Genomic DNA, 23,741 nt, shown 5'->3' with positions numbered 1-23,741 from the left:
CTCTGGCCCTGAACAACGCTTAAAGCTCTACAGGTTCATTCTCAGTTCCACTGCCTTATGTCACCCCTGTGCAGATATGGAACAGGCCAGACTGAAAGGTGAAAAGGCTCAATCTGAACTAGTTGGGCAGTCACAAAACTTTGGGGGGTGGTAGGGTGTAGGTCCTGGTGTTGCAGCGTATAAGTTCACTAGGAAAGGTTCACTAGTTCACTACAAAACTACAGGAAAATGAACTGGGGAAAAAAAACAAAAACAAATTAAACCCCAAAAAACAAGCGATATGGATAGAAAGGAAACAAATCCAAAATCACTTTATACGTGTTTGATTCACACTGCACACATCATGATACAGGAGGATGGCGCACGCACACACACACACGCTCACACACACACACACGCTCACACACACACACACACGCTCACACACACACACACACACACACACACACACACACACACACACACACACACACACACACACACACACACGGGGGCAGAAGCGAGTGAGAGTGGGAGGGAGTGGTTGGGTGAAAGTGTTAGTTGAAAGCTGGAGACCTGCAGAGGTGCAGGCAGTGTTGAGCTCTGTGCTGTCGTCTGGATCTCCATCTACACTGCTGAGGGCATTTAACTGCCTGACTATCTCTGCAAACAGAGCAGTCAGGCCACACAACAGAGCAGATCAATACAGGCCACACACACACGCACACACACCCACACACAAGAACACGTCCCACAGACACCTACGTATCTACAGAGCAATCACAGACAGGTGCCGGTGTGCAACTACATTACCTTTATGTATAATATATAAATTATTACATTTAACATTAACCCCAGGCATTATAATCCAAACTGCACAAAGGAAGGTGGGATGGACAGAATCACTATGGAGACAGAGAAAGACTCCTCTTGGTGTAGATACCATGAATAAACAACTCAACCATTTCTATAGGCATCCCGCGCACACATATACACCATGGAATATGAAGGATTAATGTCAAGAATACACGAGGATGGGGGGCTGGGATTATACCAAGCTCACACTCACACACTCCTCTCAGAAACGGTAACCGTCCTCAACCATAAAACACAAGTGCACACACAAGACTTGACATGCACAAATGCACATGTTTTCACCCTCTGTGCTGATGCACATATACATACACCTATAGTGCTTCTCAAAGGACATGAAACTGAAGGGTTTCATTAGCAACACCTCAGAATAAGCAAAAACGTGCATCTCCATATAACCAGCACTGCAGTTACACACTCGGACTACAGCCACGACCATACAATCAGTCAAACAGCAACATCAGGGCAGACTGATTTAGGCAATACAGATACCAATTATTAATAATCCTGTTGATATACACACACACACACACACACACACACACACACACACACACACACACACACACACACACACACACACACACACACACCATATATATATAGCTTAAATATACTATACATTTTTGTGGGGCAATTTACAAGAATGTAACTCATAATTCACATAAAATTAATGTTTAATTTATATAAAGTGCACTGAGCTTTAGACAGTATACGTTTGCACAAACTGTGCTAAAACATTTTGATCTTTAAAAAGACTTAACAAACAAACAGATCTCTTAACAAAAATAGATTAATCTTAACTACAAACTTATCTTAAATCTTAAATGCCAATTAGGAGTCCCAGAGAAGTGGTACCAGGTTGTGTGGTGTAGACGGCTCGTAGTGCAACTTCTGGTGTGAAACGGGATTTAGGTGCACATAGTCCAACAGCGTTCAGACTTTCGAAGAAGAACAGATCTACACACCACGTTTACACACCAGGTCTATACGCCCCTGTGCAGAAACCTCACGCTCACCCAACAAACGTGACCTTTCGGGCAGGGCCCGCGACACACGCATGGCTCACGTGGGTTTGGTTCGAGTGCACTTGTGCATCGGAACCAAAAGCGTGAAAACAGTCACACTTATCGTCTCAAGTGGGGCGTGAGGGAGTGAGTGAAATACCACAAATGTATCGCGCTTCTCGACAAACGAGAGGTTCAACCTCAGCATGAACACACACCCAGATTCATCTCAGTGTCTATTACAAAAAGCGAAAACTCTACCAATCCAATAATGCTGGGGGCGGGGCACAGAGAGAAATTTCCAAGGTGCTTATTGGCTGTACTACCAATCCAATACACCTAAGGGTGGGACATAGTGATAGAATGATAAAGATATTAGGAGGTTTATGTTTGGTTTTATTACGGCTGCATACATTAAAAAAAACACACTTTAACTGAAAAGGAAACATGTTCAAGGATGCTGGCTCTGATTATTGGTGGGGTTATTGGTCTGCTTCTAGTAACTATCATGCAGTAACACTCAGTATGTTAAACACCAGAGGTGTCAATTCCAGGTTCAGAAAGTAAAAGTCCTCACCAGGATTTTGCTCAGGCTTCCTGGATTGTGTTGATTCCACTAATTTTACCTGGATTGCACCAATTAGAAAATCTAGCAAGCTTGAGCAAAATCCTCCCCACACCTGGAGATCTACTGCCCTATAGAGTTTAGCTCCAACCCCACACCTGGAGATCTACTGCCCTATAGAGTTTAGCTCCAACCCCACACCTGGAGATCTACTGCCCTATAGAGTTTATCTCCAACCCCACACCTGGAGATCTACTGCCCTATAGAGTTTATCTCCAACCCCACACCTGGAGATCTACAGCCCTATAGAGTTTATCTCCAACCCCACACCTGGAGATCTACTGCCCTATAGTTTAGCTCCAACCCCACACCTGGAGATCTACTGCCCTATAGAGTTTAGCTCCAACCCCACACCTGGAGATCTACTGCCCTATAGAGTTTAGCTCCAACCCCACACCTGGAGATCTACTGCCCTATAGAGTTTAGCTCCAACCCCACACCTGTAGATCTACCGCCCTATAGAGTTTAGCTCCAACCCCACACCTGGAGATCTACTGCCCTATAGAGTTTAGCTCCAACCCCACACCTGGAGATCTACCGCCCTATAGAGTTTAGCTCCAACCCCACACCTGGAGATCTACTGCCCTATAGAGTTTAGCTCCAACCCCACACCTGGAGATCTACTGCCCTATAGAGTTTAGCTCCAACCCCACACCTGGAGATCTACTGCCCTATAGAGTTTAGCTCCAACCCCACACCTGGAGATCTACTGCCCTATAGAGTTTAGCTCCAACCCCACACCTGGAGATCTACTGCCCTATAGAGTTTAGCTCCAACCCCACACCTGGAGATCTACTGCCCTATAGAGTTTAGCTCCAACCCCACACCTGGAGAGGTCCAACTCTGGTGAGGGCTGCAGCTGAACTCTGGAGGACATAAACTAGACTCTCTCAGTTCTTCCAGGCGTCACAGAGACCAGCCTGGGCACACGTGCATCTCCAAGCCCTCCGCTGCCCCAGACCAGTCAGCACGACGCGGGGAGGCAGTGGGAGTGTGCCGCTCTTTACCGGGAGTTCTTTAACCACATCAGACATCATTTGTAGATGTAGCCAATCGGTGCCCTAAACCAACCGGTGTAAAGGACAGCACACAGGTACAGGTGGCAAGTGTTGAACCATCACCATGTTCTTCCTCACCTGCGATCACCATGCTCTTCCTCACCTGTGATCTTGGCGGCTTTCTCCTCCTGGTTGACTCGGTTCTCCTCATCCTCCTCCGTCTCTTCTTCAAAGTCATCAAGGTTGCCGATATCTGCCTGCTTCATACTCATCAGACTGGCCAGACTCTGCATGTCCTCATCCCTGGGGGGGAGAGAGAGAGGGAGAGGGGGATGAGGGAGGGAGAGAGAAAGAGAGAGAGAGAAAACTATTTCTCTAAATCAACCTCTACAACCCCTACCAAACACAAAATAATAGACAAAACCCATCAAACTGAATGCATTATTCACTGAATTGGATAATTTAAGTTTCTTCAACTAATAAGTTATATAACATGTTTTACTGGTAATCACTACTGAATAGAGAGAAGACATTTTTACATATTATCTGGTTACAATTAAAAGTCCCAAAGGAGGCTGTGTAATAATAATGTACAGAATTAGTGTCCATAATCTGGAGACAGAAAAGGGGCATCGTCACTTGAGACGCGTTCAGCATACATACATCTCTCACAAGATTTATTACACTCATTAAAAACAGCCTTTCCATCCTTTGAAGAATATGATAAATAAAGACACGTTGTGCTTGTGTTAAGGAAGAATTGCTGAAGGTGTAAGAATTGTTGATTAACTGCGACACTCTTACAGAAAACAATCAAACCTCATCTTAAACCAATCCCATGAATATGTAATATTCATTTAATTGCATGTATTTGTAACCACACATATTAGTGTGCGTGAGAGAAAGTAAGTTTATAAAAAGCTTATTTAAAAAATCAGCAACATTTGTATATTTTTTATTGGTGACTGGGCACTAGACAGGCCCAGAGATGCTAAAGGGATCAGTGGTACCACTACCTGACCTGGAGAAAGTGGCCGAAATGTTAACACCATGGGAGGGGGGCGGGGCTTAGGGAGGTCACGGGGTCTACACTGTCGAAGTTTCACATCAATATATGGCAGCAATATTAGAGGAAAAGACAAGGTATGATATTCATATACAGTGCTGGGGTAGGGAGAGAGAGAGAGTGAGAGTGAGAGAGAGGGGGGGGAGAGAGAAAGAAGGAGTGAAGGAGAGAGAGAAGGCTATGTTAACAGTGTGTCTTTCATGCTGTTCCTCAGGAGATGCTTTAGTGTGAACACACAGTCTTCAGCTTCCTGCACTATGGCCTGGAGATAACACCCCAGGATTAGCACATTGCTCTCTCTCTCTCGCTCTGTCTCTCTCTCTCTCCCTCCCTCCCTCCCCCCCTCCTATCTCATTCTCATTCCCGACCCCTCGTTCTCTTGCTCTCTTTCTCCATCAGGCCTTCATGAATGTTCACCACCCTTTCTTTAGCTGCAGTGAAGCTTATTTGAACGCATGTAATGGAGTTTGTTTGTGTGCCTGTGACATCCTTCCCATGGGTTAAGAGGGGTTACACACTTCCGCCCCCGTAACCCGGCACACAAAAGACACACACACACTCTCGCACGCAGATAACACAAAAGACACACCCACATCTTCTATATGCCTCTCACACTCTCTTTTGCAGGGGGTAGGGCGGGGGGGGGGGGGGGGGGGGGGGGGGGGGGGGGTCTGCTAAGAAAATGTATAGAGAAAGAATGGAAGAATGGAATCTGGGTGTTGTGAGCTGGCCGGGTGATGGATATTTACACTTTCGAGGCCAGTGGCTGGAAATATTTCATCTCAGTGCTGTTTGCTAGGTTCCCTGTGACATGAATGTCAAAAAGTGAGAGATAGTGGGGGAGAGAGAGAGAGAGAGAGAGAGAGAGAGAAAGAAACGGACCATCTAAAGAGACTTGTAGAATACTCTTAAGAGACATGCAGAATACTTCACAATAAACCCCAGACTGGACAAACTCTCCCTTTAACAGCAGATATTAGCAAGATTACTGGGGAGAGGAGTTCTGATTAGGTTCAGTTCCTGTTTTAGGATAGCATGGAGCATGTTTGTGTACAGTGGACGAGAACTGCTTCTTCTGAGACCAAGACTCCTGATGAACTCAGACCAGTCAAACACTGTCTGCCAGTGGAGCTCAGTAAAAATGTTGCTAGATTAAGAGAGCCCATCTATCATGTAAATATTTGGGCCAGTTTCAGGGTTAAATGACATCGGCCAATACCAGACTGTTCCTGACTGACTGCTTTACATAAGGCCAACTACACAGGCCTACACACCTGGGACCAAGTGAGAAATGAAAGATGGAGAATGTCAGGGATGTGAGGAATGTTGCATGAAATCTCAATGTTGAGATGAGTGTGGGAGAAAGAGTGAGAGAGGAAAAGAAAGAGAGGAAAGGGAAAAACAGGAAGGAAATGAGGAAAGAGGTGGAGAGATTGTGTCTGGGGGGTGTGGTGGTGGAGGTAAGGTCCATGCAGGACGTCGGGGGGCTGTGGGTCCCGCAGGGTTCAGGGCTGAGTGGGAGGGGCAGGTGACTTACGTGGCTTTTCCCTCACGCAGGAAGATGCAGGACAGAGAGAACTGCAGCGTGGCAGACACCACCTTCTTGGAGAGCGGCTTGAACTTGAGCTTCACGTCTGTCTGCGTGGGCATGGGGCTTGCATACTGCTTCATGTTGATGCTGCTGGTGGCCAGAGCCTTCCTCCGGCCCGATGGAGATTCCTACAGCACAGGCAGGGAGACACGGACAGGTGAGGAGACCGCGATGCACACGGGAAGAGAGAGAGAGAGAGAGACAGGCAGGGAGAGAAAGTGAGATGGGGGAGAGAGAGAGATGAGCAGGGAGAGAAAGAGAGACCAGCAGGGAGCAGGAAGAGTGAGCCAGAGACAGGCGGCAAAGAGAAAGGGACAGGGAGAGAGAGAGAGAGAGAGAGAGAGAGAGAGAGAGACAGACAGAGGCAGGGAGAGGGAGCAGTAAAAAAGGAGCAAGACAGGAAAACAAAACGGTGGGGAAAAACAAAAAGGAAAACCTTGTAACAAAATCTGTCAAGCTGCACTCATACCGAACAAGCTCAATAACCCCCCAGGGGACAGGGTATCACTGATCAACCCTAATAATTATACCGCATGTCATTTCATATAGACTTTCTGTCCTAAATTTAATTAGGACTGGTAAATGCAACTATTACACTGCACACTGTAGTGTTGACGTAGATCAAACATAGTGCTTTATTTGAAGGAAACTGTCAAAAACATTTAATAATTAATTTATCATAACCAGAGAGAACAAACAAGAGTATTTGGACTGTTGACTGTTTCACTGTGTGTGTGTGTGTGTGTGTGTGTGTGTGTAGGTGTCCATGAGCTGTAGCATGGTGGTCATTGGCGCCCCCTGTGGTTCAAATAGCAGGATCGCTCTTGGGAGCTGAATGGGAACATTCTAGGCAAAGCTTTCAGATGAAGTAGATCAATGACTGGACTTTAAAAGACCTGCTGAAACAATGCAGCGGAAAATGCTACCAGAGCTTCTGCTAGCAGGTTAACCCTTCCTCCACCGACACGCTGTGGCATTCTAGAACCGTCACCAAGCTTCTAGAATCAGAACACTCGCTTATCGTTGAAATGCAGAAGTTATTGTTACATCATAAGGGGAAGAAGTCAGGTGACATTCCACTCTAGGACGTATGGCGGTTCTTCTTAAACAGAGGGGGGAGGTGTCTACTGGTGAGGTGTTTACCAATCTTTCCCTGCACATGCCATGTAGCGCAACATCATTTGGAACAGCTGGTGGGGAGGAGCTTGTTATTCCTGAGGTAAATCATGTGGTCAGCACATGCGGTGCAGCAGGCCCCGTAAGAAGACCAGAGGGGGGAGGAGCGTCTCTGGGCTCCGAGATAGCAGGAACAGACGGACAAGTTCCAAACCCGCCAACCAAACCCCTCCCCCTCCTCTGCACATTCTGTCTCAACCAAATAACCCCCCACTGTACAGTTCGTCTTTTTTCTGTCCTTGGGCCATTTTCTCTGCTTGCTGACATTTTACCACAGATTTGCTCAGACGCTCGCTCTGTGCCAATCTCCCACGCTTCCTCTTGCTGCCTTTTTAAGCGAGACACCGGGAGACTATGTGGTGATGAAACGGCATGTGATCTGAGGGGCTTCCTCGCTGCCGAACACGTCCGCTGCCCCGACGGCTCCTCTGATAGCAGGAGACAGAGGCGGGTGAAGGGGTGGGCAGTGTCGGTGCCAGCTGTTCATACAGAAATGTCATGCCAACCTCTCCAATCTTACCCATCACCCTCAGACTCACTGACCTGTACCTTAAACTGTGAGACTTTTACCCACTTTCTGATTTCAGACTTCACCAGAGCGTTCGTCTGTGGGCTTCGGGTCAGGGAGGGCACGAGTCACTCCTGTGTTTGGAACTGCGATTTCTCATCAACCCAAGAAGTCATTTCCCCAGCAAGAACAGGACTGAAAGCTCTCTAGACTGTAAAAATTGAACCATGAACCATTTTAGTGGAGAAAAGAGTAAAGCTAAATAAAAATTTAAACAAGACCTGCATTGAGCTACACCTGCACAGGACCCTCCCACTACTCTACACCTGTACCAGAACAGGACACGCCCTCTGCCCTACACCTGTACAGGACACGCCCACTGCTCTACACCTGTACCTGAACAGGACACGCCCTCTGCCCTACACCTGTACAGGACACGCCCACTGCTCTACACCTGTACCTGAACAGGACACGCCCTCTGCCCTACACCTGTACAGGACACACCCATTGCTCTACACCTGTACCTGAACAGGACATGCCCTCTACCCTACACCTGTAGAGGACACGCCCACTGCTCTACACCTGTACAGGACACGCCCACTGCTCTACACCTGTACCTGAACAGGACATGCCCTCTGCCCTACACCTGTACAGGACACGCCCACTGCTCTACGCCTGTACCTGAACAGGGCCCATCCAGCATTCTCTTTAAAGCAGCCTCCTCTGCTTGGAGCTTTAAGCAAACAAACAGGCTGGTGCAGAAAAGCCTCACCTAAATAGACCATATACCAACACACACACACCGAGACCAGAAAACACACACACACACACACACACACACACACACACACACACACACACACACACACACACACACACACACACACACACACACACACACACCGAGACCAGATAGCACACACATATACACCCACATTTTGTGCGTGGGTGGGTGTGTATGAATGAATTAGCACATATATGTAAGCGTAAACGTGTACAGATGGAGATGTTTGAAGTGCATTTGTTTTTATCATGGATACGTGAAGATCGAGGCACAAACAGGTGTAATTCTGCGAGCAGACACACCCTCTATGTCTCCCCCCCCACATACACTGAGGGTCATTAATGAGCAACATCTCCAAACAAGTCTTCTTCCCATCTGATAGGCCGATTGCTCCCTCCGCGGGGGCGTGGCTCTGGTGTAGTGGACGGGCCAAGGTCCCCACTCTCTCTCTCACACACACACAGGGACACAGAACACACTCCCCTCACGCTCCCCAGCTCCCTATCCCAGAAGTCCCTGGGGCAGCTGATCATCCTGCACAATTAACAGAGTGAAAAGCGGTGCGAGTGTTGAGGTGGGAGTGTCGCCGTAATTCTGCCCCTCACCCCGTCTCTGATAATGGCGTGGGGTACAATGCATTGGGGCGGGGCTGAAATGACCCAAGTAGGGGGCAACGCCGGGGCACGTTTGTGCCACCTCCACCTGACCCATCCATCTACGGGGGCAGACAAATTACCCAGACATCCAATCCCCGTCCTGCCCAGGATAAGAGGCTCAACGGACCTCTCCAATAAATGAAAACGATGGAAGCGGCGAAGACGGCGTGCTCCTGCGTCTGAGATTCAAACCTCCTTCACCGGCACGACGGCTCTTGACATTTGTGTTGACATTTGAGCCCCCGCTGAATCGGTGGGAAATACAGCATAACCCCCCCCCCCTTTATCGAGCAGATTACGGAGTGGCATTATACCAAGCTAATAGCGCATGTAGATACGTTATGAATGAATTTCCAAAATGCATCAAACACTTAAGAAGGATTTAGGGCCCTCTCTGAAGAAATACTTAAGAATATGCAAATACGTGCAGAAGAATTAGCTTTAACAGATTTGACTAGCACAAACAATGAAATGTGCTCTTTTCCCCGGCTGCCAGTGTCAGTCAGGAGAAGAGATTAGAGGCCAGGGCTGTGACAATGTGTAAAATGAAAAGGGACAATGAGGCACTTTTAATTTATCACAGGGATATGACTATCAATGCGCCCGCATTGTGCCTTCTGAATGACTAAATACTTCACTGCGAGAGGAGCCGAGGTGTGCCAGGTCAGCTGAATGCTGCCCCCTAGCTGCCGAGCGCTGCTACTTCCACACCACACACAGGAAGGTGAACGCCGTGTCCGGCCCAAAGAGATCACCAGCAAATCAAGGCAAGCCCAGGGCACAGGGTTCTGGATCCACGGCAACAGGACACAGAGGCAACAGCCTGTACACAACATGGCTACAAAATGAAATGTGAACAAGGACCACAATCAAAACAGCACTGTCCCGTGTTCAGTGTGTGTCCTAGTCCAACAGTGCTGGTCTGGGATCAGTGTGTGTCCCGCTCTACCAGTGTTGGTCTGGGATCAGTGTGTGTCCTGCTCTACCAGTGTTGGTCTGGGATCAGTGTGTGTCCCGCTCTACCAGTGTTGGTCTGGGATCAGTGTGTGTCCCGCTCTACCAGTGTTGGTCTGGGATCAGTGTGTGTCCTAGTCCAACAGTGCTGGTCTGGGATCAGTGTGTGTCCCGCTCTACCAGTGTTGGTCTGGGATCAGTGTGTGTCCCGCTCTACCAGTGCTGGTCTGGGATCAGTGTGTGTCCCGCTCTACCAGTGTTGGTCTGGGATCAGTGTGTGTCCCGCTCTACCAGTGTTGGTCTGGGATCAGTGTGTGTCCCGCTCTACCAGTGTTGGTCTGGGATCAGTGTGTGTCCCGCTCTACCAGTGCTGGTCTGGGATCAGACAACAGAAGTATGTTATATAGCACCTGGACCAGGACACCACCCTGGAGGACTGGTGTCTGAGAACACTGCCCTAAATGCCTCTACATGACGCTCAGTAGCAGAACCCCACAATTCTGACGGGCCGAAGAACCGTGACATGACGATGTTACCCACACCTTCCTGTGTCCAGCTGATGGGGTGTGTTTGGTTATTACCCACACCTTCCTGTGTCCAGCTGATGGGGTGTGTTTGGTTATTACCCACACCTTCCTGTGTCCAGCTGATGGGGTGTGTTTGGTTATTACCCACACCTTCCTGTGTCCAGCTGATGGGGTGTGTTTGGTTATTACCCACACCTTCCTGTGTCCAGCTGATGGGGTGTGTTTGGTTATTACCCACACCTTCCTGTGTCCAGCTGATGGGGTGTGTTTGGTTATTAACCACACCTTCCTGTGTCCAGCTGATGGGGTGTGTTTGGTTATTACCCACACCTTCCTGTGTCCAGCTGATGGGGTGTGTTTGTGCTGTGTGAGACAGGCACTAAAATACCTACAGTGACTCTCAGGGAATCCTCCTGTTAGCATTTAGAAACAGGCCAACTACACAGAGTGGAAGGGGGGGGGGGGGGGGGGGGGGGGGGGGGACTACTCCTCCACCCACTTCAGTAGGAAGTGTGTGTGTGTGTGTGTGAGAGAGAGAGAGAGAGAGAGAGAGAGAGAGAGTTTGGCTTCATGTGTTTCATGTTTTTAACACTTTATGAGGGAATGTGTGTGTTAGTTTGGCTCTTTGAAGGAGTGTGTGTGTGTGTGTGTGTGTGTGTGTGTGTGAAGAAGTGTGTTTGGCACTTTTTTGGAAACGTGTGCCTGTGTGTGTATGGAGGAGTGTGTGTGTGTGTGTGTGTGTGTGTATGGCTCTTTAGGGGAGTGTGTGTGTATGGAGGAGTGTGTGTGTGTGTGTGTGTGTGTGTGTGTGTGTGTAGCTCTTTAGGGAAGGGTATCCCAGCTGTCCAAGTATTGATCCACAGCTGGTGCCAATATGGGGGGTCAGAGCTGTGGGAGAGCAACTAAAACTAACACACACACACACACACACACACACACACACACACACACAGGGCAGGAGAAGGGGCATGACCTCCTGCTTTCGTCTCATTAGTACATTAATTAGACAAAGTGCCAGAATGGAAACAAACAGTTTATCCCCCTCCGCTTCTTCACACACACACACACACACACACACACACGCACGCACACGCACATGCTAAACATGCTCAAGCTACCCACATGAAAACAAAACATATAGTGAAACATATTTGGCTCAATAATTGACTGCTATTAAAACAATAAACAAACTGAATCATGATTTGAATAACACATGCAGACAATAACAGGCCAAGTAAAACAGGCTCTTTTCTAATTCTGTGTGTCTAAGCATACAGCTGAGCTTAACCCCAGTTCACCCAGAGTTTAACACCCAGTTTAACCAGAGTTTAACCCTACTTTTGGCCCTGAGCGGTGCTGAGGCTGGTCTAAAGCAGTACTAACCCCCCCCCAGCCTAACTCCTTTCTTCAGGTGTGCTACTGGTGCAGGTGAGGGAACAGAGACAGGTGTGTGTGAGTTAGAGAAGCCAGGCAGCCATATTACCAAAGGCAAGAGTGGGAACAGCTCAAAGACATGCAACACATTAACACACCGAGAGCCAACACACACACACACACACACACACACACACACACACACACACACACACACACACACACACACACACACACAGACGCTTTCCAACTGGCACTGTCTCTGTAGCACTGGTTACATCTGTCAGTCTCTCTGTTCTGATTCAAATGTGATTCTCCCTGCTGTCAGGGTGATCTTTCTCTCACCCACCCACCAATCCACAAACAAACACAAACACGAGGATATTAACCCTGCCAGTACACCTCCACTACAGGGGACTGTTTTTGTCCAGACTGAACTGAGTGCTGGTTGTTTGATACATGTTCATATATTAAAGCATCAACAGCGCAAAGTGTCAACATAAAGAAACAAAATACCAGAGCAACAATGTAACCAAGTACCAGTGTGATAAAGTAACAATGTAACCAAGCACCAGTGTGATAAAGTAGCAATGTAACCAAGCACCAGTGTGATAAAGTAACAATGTAACCAAGCACCAGTGTGATAAAGTAACAATGTAACCAAGCACCAGTGTGATAAAGCAACAATGTAACCAAGTACCAGTGTGATAAAGTAACAATGTAACCAAGTACCAGTGTGATAAATTAACAATGAAACCAAGCACCAGTGTGATAAATTAACAATGTAACCAAGTACCAGTGTGATAAAGCAACAATGTAACTAAGTACCAGTGCGATAGAGTAACAATGTAACCAAGTACCAGTATGATAAAGTAACCAAGTACCAGTGTGATAAAGTAACAATGCAACAACCATGGCAGTGATGCACAATATCACCCAGTTCAAGTACCAGACACGCCCCTTGGAACAACAGCCAATCAGTGACATGGACGTGGGGCCCCCATTAGGGCCGTGGACAATATATCAATACGACAATATATTGTGAATACACATACATGAAACCAATATGGTCATGGCTCTATCAATAAATTAGGGATGTTTATATTCTTTACACCCGTGTGAAAACGTCCAGCAGGTGGCACCTACAAAAGTATTATTATTGGCTTTAGAAGAAATCAACGCGGTCATCTAGTCAAAAGCATGTCAACTACAGTCAGCCCCTTCAAAACGTAAAAATGACATCTAGGTACACAAGGTCAGAAATTGATTTAATTTATGTTCAAACTGGAAGTGAGAGTTCTAATGTGCTCTTTTTTTATTACTGATGTACTACAGTTAATAATAATTGTAGTAGCATTTACCTTAATAAAGTTGTTGGTATAACAGACTGCTACACATCATAACATGAAGTAAATGTGCTACACATCATAACATGAAGTAAATGTGCTACACATCATAACATGAAGTAAATGTGCCACACATCATAACATGAAGTAAATGTAATAACCAACCGGAGCGCTCTCTGTAGTTTTCTAAAGCTCCCTATCATTTTAAGAGTCATTTAATCACAATGCAGGGTTGATTTTGACCAATTTAAAACATTCTGTGCAGTGGCAGCTTTATGAAAAGACGATCTAAGAGTGAGGAGAGAGACAGACAGCAGAGACAGACACAAAGCAGAAAGAGAGGGAAAGACAGACAGCAAAAAACAAATACAGAGAGAGGAGAGACAGACAGACATCAGGAGCGTGTTGTGTCTTCCCTCATGAGTGGATTAACCCGGCGTTGTCTGGGACCTGAGTGGGAACAGTACCTGATCTAGTGTGAAGTGCACCTGTGTAACCAGGACATGGAGACACTAGTGAGAGGACCAGGGAACTGTAATACTGATATTGTTCAGATGTTTCAGTCTACCTCAATATCTCTCCTTCTCTCTATCTCTCTCTCTCTCTCTCCTCATTTCCCCTCCCTCTTTTCTCGCACTCTTAAGCTCTTCTACCTTTCTCTGCTTCCCTCTCTTCTTATCAGTGAGGTCAGAGGTCAGCGGCCAGTCCTCCCCCACTCATCACATTGCTGACCAGAAAAATAAATTACAGCTCCCAAAAAAGTCCTACCACTGCAATACTGCCGCACACTCAAACACACACACACACGACACAGATATATTGGATTAACAGACAAGTTCATCCCATTTTAAGATGTGCTATGTCATCTTTTTTCACCCGATTTCTCCCACACACACACACACACACACACTAACAGCTACTCACCCCAGTAATTATATCTTTAGGCCTACCTCAAATCTACAAGAAGGGTCTATCAAACATAAAAAATATACAATTATTAGAAATATGGGGATTGAGATTGTGCGTGTGCGCGCATGTGCGTGTGTATGCGTGTGCGTGTGTATATAGTTGGGTAGCTGGAGAAAGACCCGTCCTTGGATATTATTTTGAAGGAAAAAACTTCACAAACTACGTGTACGTGTCATTTTAAAGCACAAATGCACTATAAGCAGGGGAATGACTGTCCCTTATGTATGTCCCTTGTGTCTGTCCCTTATCCTCAGGGATGTAGTGGAGGACAAACACACCCAATAGTGTTTACAGGGATTATTGTTTACTCTCCATGTGTGTTACCAGGATTTGTTTACTCTCAATTTATCATTTAGGTTTTTTGTTTACACTCCGTTTCTGAGTTTTTACTCTCATGCACACAATAAACGTTTTTTCAAACTGTTAAATAAATGAGTACTATTTCTTTTTTTGCAAGGCATGTCTGCATATTTTATTTTGAGCTTAATTGCACTCAATGAGACTTAAGCGTGGACTGCGTTTATGTGTATGAAATGATAATATAAACAGATTTATAACAATATCAAGAGATCTGTGTGGTATGTGTGTTTATAATATAAAGAGGTCTGCATGGTTTATATGTTTGAAATAAAAATAAAATAAAGAGGTGTGTATGGTTTATATGTTTATAATAATAACACTGTAAAGAGGTCTCTGTGGTTTATATGTTTGTAATAAAATAAAGAGGTCTGCATGGTTTATGTTTGTAATAACACTGTAAAGAAGTCACAATGGTCTCCAAACAACGTTATTAATCCAGTTAGTGGATTAAATCCCAAATTGAGTGGTAATACACAGAAAGTTTTTTTGTTGTTGTTTATTTTTCTTTATTTAAGAGGGGTTTGAACAGCAGGATTAAACGTGTTTCAGCCTGTTCAGAAGGGATATGACATGAATGGGTGTAACAGTACAGAGCGGATATGACCGCAGGTCAAGGGGCTGGCACGATTACAGGACCAGACTACGCATGTGAGCCTAAAGAACCCTAAAAGTCTGATAACATCCACTATAACGCCACACGGAGTCAGACAGAGTGGGTCTGACTGTTTCCCATGATTCATTTTCAATTCAGATTGGAAATGGTTTAAGGTGTGAGGCTGGCCAAGTGCCCATAGCAACACTGTAGCGCTGTTCTTTAGTTCTACACCTGAGCTACGAAGTTAACGATTCCGACACGCTTACACTCACCAATTAGCAACATGCTAATTCTATTAACACTTTCCATTAGAGTTTCCTCTTCAGTGGACACCGAGTTAATGTTGCATGAGTCATGAACTTCACACTCAGTGAAACAAGCTGGTACTCTGGAGTTAGATTTGCATATACGGATATATAGGTAGTGGATTAACTATAGTTAATATAGTATACTTAAAATAAAATATGTTAAAATAAAGGCAAAAACACGCATGAGGAACATGACTTCTGTCCGTCTTTCTCTCTGTCTCACACACACACACACACCCAGTTCTGTTTTCAAATGAAGGCAATAAGCACGCGCTGGCCTGGTTGTTGTATTACTTACGCATGGAAAAACTAAAGTTGGCCTCTAGTTAATTTGAAGCTTCTCATTAATACAGTTTATTTATAAGCTACAGCAGCTCTGATGAAAGCTGTTAAATGGGAGTGAGATGGCAGACAGCAGGAACATTACCAAGTGTCTATAGAAATCTGCCTCAGGACGAACACAGGCAAGTTACAACATTTTATAACTACTAAAACACATTTTCTGAAATCATATCCCATATTCAAACCAATAAATAAATAAAATAAATAAAACCTTACATACCAAATCTCAAACTCAGCTACCAACATGTAACTGTCCGAGAAAAGCAAATTGCTGATTCAAAAACATATTGTTTTTGGTTTTATTAGACTTCTCATTTAAAGGCATAAAATGTGTTCATATAAGAGTAAAACTACTGAACACAAGTGTGTTCTAGCTATACCACCTCCCTTTTCTATTCCAAAACCATGTTGGAAATTGGGGTAGAGGTTGAAAGACTGCAGGTACCAAGGGAAAACAAAAATACAAAATATGATAAACTACCCCAGAAAAAAACCAAGTAAGGTTTAAACAAAAAAAAACAAAACTAATACAAAAAGTGTTTGTCCTTTGGTGAATAATGCATTCAGCTCCACCCACAGTACATAATATCAGCTAAACACATAACTTGGCAGAAAGAAAAGCATAGCTAATTACTATTAACTAACTAATAACGCAGTAGAAAGAAAAAGAAAAAAAAAATCACACAACTCAAGAATGGGACAGATGTGGAACTGAAAAATACTGGACTACTGAACACAAGTAAATTATGATATACACCTTCTAAGATTATGTACTCGCTGTTGTCTCCAAGGAGACAAAAACTGCAGATTTCCCAAATGAAAATGTCAGCCCATGTTCAAGCAGAGCAAAGAGCACTCAGCAATGTCAACAGAGGAGCCAGAGGAACTGGAACTATACTTCTATCACTTAGACGCTGGACTGTGGATTTTAATTTCAAAGAGAAGCAGGTTCTCCCTAGTGATGGGCCGATCCAGTGTTTTTCAGTTCCGATCCGATACGGATATATAACTGCCAATACTGATACCAATACCGAAATAAGGGCTCTTTAGTTCAGGGGTTCTCAACTGGTCTCAGCCCGGGACCAACATTTTCTCATTGTCATCAAGTCGCGACCCAGTTTTATACAGTACAAATGTTATAATAAATTAAATGGGTAAACAATTGGTGGTTACCATGGCAACAGGATTGGTTTGCATGCTGGGCTACAGTCAAAAAACTACTCAAGGAGCCAATAGGTCCTAAAAGTAAAAAATCAGGCACCAATAACTTTTTCTAGGCACCATAATAATATACAAACTAATAAGCATTGTAACAATCACATCAGATCAGCTGTTATTTAGGATCTCTGCCATCCAACATGCCTGATGTCTTTCTCTTCCTTCTGACTGTGGTTAAGTTGTCTGTCACCATCTACAATTTATCTTAACATGGACGAAAGTGGCGGTCGTAAAGGCCCTAGAGCACTGCGCACTGTTTTTCTGCAACAATTTCAATAATTTTTAAATGATCCTTCATAAGATTGTTGTATACATATTAAGTGAACATTTTGTCAAATATTTCAATAGCTTTTAAAATGTATAAAAAGTTATAGTACATTAAGTGCATCCTAATCAACAACCTTGTTTTGTGGACTTATGACGGACCGTTTAAAAGCTATTAAAACATTTGACAAAAACTGACCACCACAAATTGGTGCAAGGTATAAATACCCATCTTTTAGTTGTAGGTTATTTAGGATGCACCTAATGTAATACTTCTTTTTTTGGTGGTCTTAGATGGACCTTTTAAAAGCTATTGAAATTATTGCAAAAAACAGAGTGTGCAGTAATCTGGGGCCTTTACGACCGCCACTTGAATCCGTGTTAAGGTAATTTGTAGACGGTGCAGTGATGACAGGAAATATTTAAAATAACATCTAAAAATACATCTATTCCTGACGTAAACAAAGTTGTAGATGTTCGTCTTGGTTTCCAGAAATAAGAATTTGCATATTTTGGCACTTTTAACTTAAAGAAAGAATTCCTAATATGCAAAGGTGAAACGAACTTTAGCAAGTTTCCTAGTATGCATATGAGTGACTTTTGATCCCATTAAAATTAACTTAAAACTATTTACAGTTATAAAGGAGTATGTCCTCTTATGGTCCAACAGAGATGTAGACTGTGTGAAATAATCAGATATTTTTGTCTTGGCTATTTTCAACAAGCTAACACTTAGTGCTAAATGTTCAGCTTCGCGAGTCACGTGATCGGATTCCCGCATTTGTTGATGGGCAGAGACGAACATGTGAGTGGAGCTACAGCATATCAATAACTTAAAATACAAACTCAAAAGAAAATGGTGGATATTTTTCCAATGACAAAAAATCCTCACCCATAAAAAAAAATAAATTGTTGTATCAGCTGTCGCCACTGTGAAAAAATTATATTACTCGCAAATTAATATTTACGACCATTTCAGTCGCAATCTGGAGCCATGGCATGTGCCTCTGTCTTTTTTCAAGATAAAAGACGAGCACAAAATTAGAAGAGTAGCCTATTAAGAGTAGCCTATTTTTTTTACAAGCTGTCTGCAACCCACCCAGAACGTGTCCGCGACCCACCAGTTGAGAATCACTGGTTTAGTTCATTATCACTGACATTTTTCAGCCAGCTGCAGACAGAAGCTGCTGGGGGATGAAGGTAAACTGTGGAATCCGTATCACTGGGACGTTTCGTGTTAAAGTTACAGCGTGTTTATTGTCCAGCTCAAACTGCGGACTGGAAAATTGATCGGTAAGTAAATTGGCCGCATTCGCCCGATATCCGATACGTTAAATTATGTAAATATCGGCCCCGATACCGATATTGTATCGGATCGGTCCCATCTCTACAATTCTCACCTGTGGCATGGCAAATAGAAACACATGTAACCCAGTGGAATGCTGGGCACGCACAGGTCACAAGACACACCTCGACATAGACTCGTCTTTGAAACTGGATTTGATGAACATTTTAAAAGCTTGTTTGTGGAACTGTCTTCAAGCTATCAGAATCAGTGATTAAAACCTCTATAATAGAAGAGTACACACTAGGTCACTTAGATCACAGGCCTACACACTAACTCACATCAAGGTCTTGATCAAATCTTGATATGCTTTAACTGGCAGATCATCAGACGGCAAATTTTCAGGTTAAAGTAGGTTAGTAGTAAGCAGAAAGAACAGATTACTAGTGAGCCAACGTCCCTCACACACGTTAAATTCTACTCTAATACAAAAGCTCTTTATCTTACAGAAGAATTCTGACATTGATTTGACATCATAATTATCAATCTCTCAAAGTCTCTCTCACACCACAAACACACAGGAATCCCATAAGAGTAGCTTGCTGTATCCATGTGTCCAGGTCTCTGTGGGGGGGGCCACCTCAGAGAGCAGCAGGGTTCAGAACCTTCTAGAACAGCGCCAGAAAAGCGGATTAACACGCACTCCCAGGTGACGCATGCACACACACACACACACGCCTGCGTTCTTGTTTATATCAGCTTTTACATCATACTGTGCAAAGTCAAAACAATGAATGCTTCTTTAGTGTGTGTGTATCTGTCATCTGCCAGCGAGAGCCACAAGAGCTGCGTGATCTTGGGACAGAAGGAGAAGGGATGAAAGACAAGGTCAACACACACACACACACACACACACACACACACACACACACCTCTTTGCTTTCAACCTAGCCTGATTTGGCCAACACCACCACTGGACCGAAGTCACTGTAAGGTGATTGAAAGAACGATCACCACCTTGAATCCCCCTGTTGAACATCAGCATATGGGCTGCAGTAGTTCAGAGAGTTTCAGATTTGAACTCCATTCAGCACTCAATCCCATGGAACTCAAACAGAACAAACTCACTAAAAAACACCATCTACTGCACCGTGTGCGCACAACAGCTACCAGCCCGCTTCACAACCCCTGTCTAACGAAACAAAAACAAAACAATTTCAGAACTTCTAAAGCCGTTACGTTCGACACAATCCCCAAATTAAACCCAGGAGTGAGAGACAGAGGAACTTTCCATCCTCCACACCAGCTTTTCAGCAGCACGCCTGACCAGACAAGTAATTCCCGCCACAGTCTCCAAGGACTGCTGGGACCATGGGGCCACATGTAGACCAGCAGCCCACGTAATGTGCTCCAGAGGCGGGGAGAGACAGCCTCAAAGCCCCTGGGTCCAGGGAGCTGAGCCGTAAACGACTTTTAATTGATTTGGACGAAGTCCACGAGAGACGGAGGGTCATTGGGGGGTAGGGGTGAAAAGGAGAGACAGAGAGAGAGAGACAGACAGACAGACAGAGAGAGAGAGAGAGAGAGAGAGAGAGAGAGAGAGAGAGAGAGAAGAAAGACAAAGCTTAAGGACAAACACAGAAGACAACAAAGAAAAACACAAGGTGGTGAACTGTACAATGAAGCAAAAAAGGTTACCATGGTGATTGTGATGAACACTGCTAATACACTGGAATTAAGGTCTAATAGTAATAACTAGTTATAATAGTGCTAACTATAGCCAATCATACCCCACAGCACTGCTAACATCAGCCAATCACGCCGTACAATACTGCTAACTATAGCCAATCACACCCCACAACACTGCTAACTACAGCCAAACACACCCCACAACACTGCTAACTACAGCCAATCACACCCCACAACACTGCTAACTACAGCCAATCACACCCCACAATACTGCTAACTATAGCCAAACACGCCCCCACAATACTGCTAACTAGCCAATCAGACCCCACAATACTGCTAACTACAGCCAATCACACCCCATGGTTCCAACTATACCCAATCAGATCCCACAAGCACTGCTAACTACAGCTAATCACAAGCCACAGTGCAGCAAAACTATAGCCAATCAAACCCACAGTAATATTTCTATCTACAGCCAGTCACAATACAGTACTACTATATACCGTACATCCAGACATACTTTACTGCTAAATACAGCCAGTAACAGATAGTCATCATTACCCTCTCAATACAATACACTGGTTGTACATGCACACACACACACACACACACACACACACACACACACACACTCCTCTACAGTGCACTCAGATGCGTCACACATGCGCACCCATCTACTATACAGATATGCACACGATCCGCTAAAGTGTACACACACGGGCTCATACACACACCTCTGTAGGCTTTTCCTCACACACGTATGCTTTCACACACACTCACACACGCATGCTTGAGGTGTTTGTGACGTAGCTGTGCAACCATACAGTTGAGAGAGGCGGTGCTCCACCAGGAGGGGGCGCCACCTGCACCGCTCTACTTTAAGGGTGGAGTGATAATCGGGTTCTTTGGGGATTCGAGTCAAGACTTCAAATTCAGGAGAAAGGGGCTGGATTGTTTTTTTGTTTTTGTTTTTCCATCTCAGAAGATTGAGAGTTAAGAGAAACTCCTCTCACCTGCACAGCAGAGCAGTACGTACCCCTCGTTCTGTCTCCATCCCTCTCTCCCCCATCCGTTTCCACCTCTCCCCCTCTCCATCCCTCTCTCCCCCATCCGTTTCCACCTCTCCCCCTCTCCATCCCTCTCTCCCCCATCCGTTTCCACCTCTCCCCCTCTCTCCGGCTGTTTTCGTCCCCATACGCCGCTCTCTTAAACAGCCATTTGCAAATCCGGTCACCTACTGCCCTCTAGTGGTCAGACCGTGGTAGTTGGCTCCTGCAGCCCACCACTAGTATTTCCCCCCCCATTAGGCTGCTACATCCTAAACAAGAAACTTGTTTAGATTTAGAAGAAAGAAATCCAATAAGACCAAATCACCAGGAAAACCATTGTTGGTCTCCATGAGTGTGTAGTGTACCCAGCAGGCCTGCCCCGTCCCCAGCTCCAGGGGGACAGAGGGGACTCCGCTGGGCTTGGTCCTTCCTCTCCAGGTCTGGAGTACATCGGCACGCTGAGGTTTGAAGCGCTTTGACTTTGCGAGGACAGTAGAAAATAAGCTACACCTATTAACCGTCCACAGGACGGACGCACACGCGCACCATACATAACAGCAAAAACATCAAACTGGGCAGATTTTTAAAGGTTCTAAACACACACACACACACACACACACACACACACACAGAGTAATCTGGTGCCAAATGGGCCTACCTAAGGAGCTTTGATGTCAGTCTCGCTTGGTGTACTCTCTTCACCTTCCCCCCACTCTCCCAGCAGGCAAGGACACACAATACTGTGTGTGTGTGTGTGTGTGTGTGTGTAGGAAGGAGGGGTGTGCACGTGCAAAGTGAGTGCATGTGTACGGGTGTACACGTGTAGAGTGAGTTCGTGTGTAGGGGTGTGCACGTGTAATGTTCACACGCGTGTGTGTGTGTGTGTGTGTGTGTGATGTTGGACATGTCTGATCACCACGTCATTAGTGAGGTATGTGCAGGAATTCACAGCAGTTGGTTTGCTTTTCACTTTCATTCATGTCTTTCCCTGCATGTCCGACAGCCCTTAGGCCACACCTCCGACAGCCCTTAGGCCACACCTCCGACCTTCTTGACTTATTAAAGATCTGCCTCACATTGCAGACAAAAATATGTGTATACACACAGTGCTGCATGAAAGCGTGTGAACCACACAAACATGCTCATTGTTTTCTAAAAATATATATATTTAAATCTTATGAAATGAACATCCAAATCTCAATTTGTAACATAACCCTCCCACACCAGGGACTCAGAAAAAAGATTTTCATTTATTCAACAAAAGTAATTTTCCACTCAAAAAAATGAAACACTACAAGTGTAAAGGTGAACTCAGTAGCTCTTGGCACCTCCTTTTGCAGCCATTACTTCAACCAAACGTCTTCTGTAACCACAGACGAGTGTTTTATTGGGATTATGACCCCCTCCTAGCAGAACTCCTGGTTCCGCCCACTTCTGCAATTCTTTGGGATTGAGGTCTGGACTTTGACTGGGCCAATACAAATACAGTGCAAAGCTTTGCTGGAATGATTTTGGCCATTGTCTTGTTGTGTAATCCATTTCCATCCCATATTTAACTTCCTGACTGATGGCGGGAGATCCTGGTCAAAAACATTTTGATGGTCCTGGGAATTGATGGATGATGGATACTGTGGAGTCCTCCAGATCTGAAGGCAGAATTGCAGGCCCAGACCTTCACATCTCCACCACCAAGCTTCACTCTTGAGAGGAGGTTCTTCTCTTTATATGCAGTGTGGATTTCTCTCACATGGCCCCTGTGACTGTGGCCAAATCATTCAATTTAGGACACATCTGTCCAGATAATTAACTTCCAGAAAGCTTCTGGTTTTTCCAAGTGCTCTCTGACAAAGTTGAAATGGGGAACTTTGTTTTTTTTTTTTCTTGAGAGCAGAGGATTCCTGCTAGCAACTCTCCCATGAACGCCATGTTTACTGATTTTTCGTCTGATTTTAGACGCATGTACATCTATCCCATATGGTGCCAGAGAGGTCTGCAACTTCTCTGGAGGTGATGTGTGGCTTGGCCTTTACCTGAAATATCATTTTTCTAGTTTCTTTATGGTGTATGCCCACTTTTGGGCAGGGTTGCGGTGATTCTTGCAAATGATTTGTCTTACAGTGGGGATGGGTGGAGCTGGACTCTTTTGGAGATGTTCTTGTAGCTTTGCCCAGATTGATGGGCTCACCACCTTCTTCCTG

At 45.1% G+C, this 23,741-nt stretch overlaps 1 protein-coding gene across 1 annotated transcript in view; it reads right to left on the bottom strand.

The window, feature by feature from the left end:
- The window catches only part of ehbp1 (EH domain binding protein 1), a 110,116-nt gene that overhangs the window by 67,788 nt on the left and 18,587 nt on the right, over positions 1–23,741 (bottom strand). Inside the window, 3 exon segments of the mRNA XM_076977871.1 lie at positions 556–642; positions 3,646–3,785; positions 6,086–6,267. Of these exon segments, the coding sequence (XP_076833986.1) occupies positions 556–642; positions 3,646–3,785; positions 6,086–6,267 (409 nt within the window).

This window comes from Brachyhypopomus gauderio, chromosome 17, assembly GCF_052324685.1.
Source record: "Brachyhypopomus gauderio isolate BG-103 chromosome 17, BGAUD_0.2, whole genome shotgun sequence".
Taxonomy (NCBI): Eukaryota; Metazoa; Chordata; class Actinopteri; order Gymnotiformes; family Hypopomidae; genus Brachyhypopomus; species Brachyhypopomus gauderio.
This window is presented reverse-complemented; position numbering and strand designations above follow the sequence as displayed.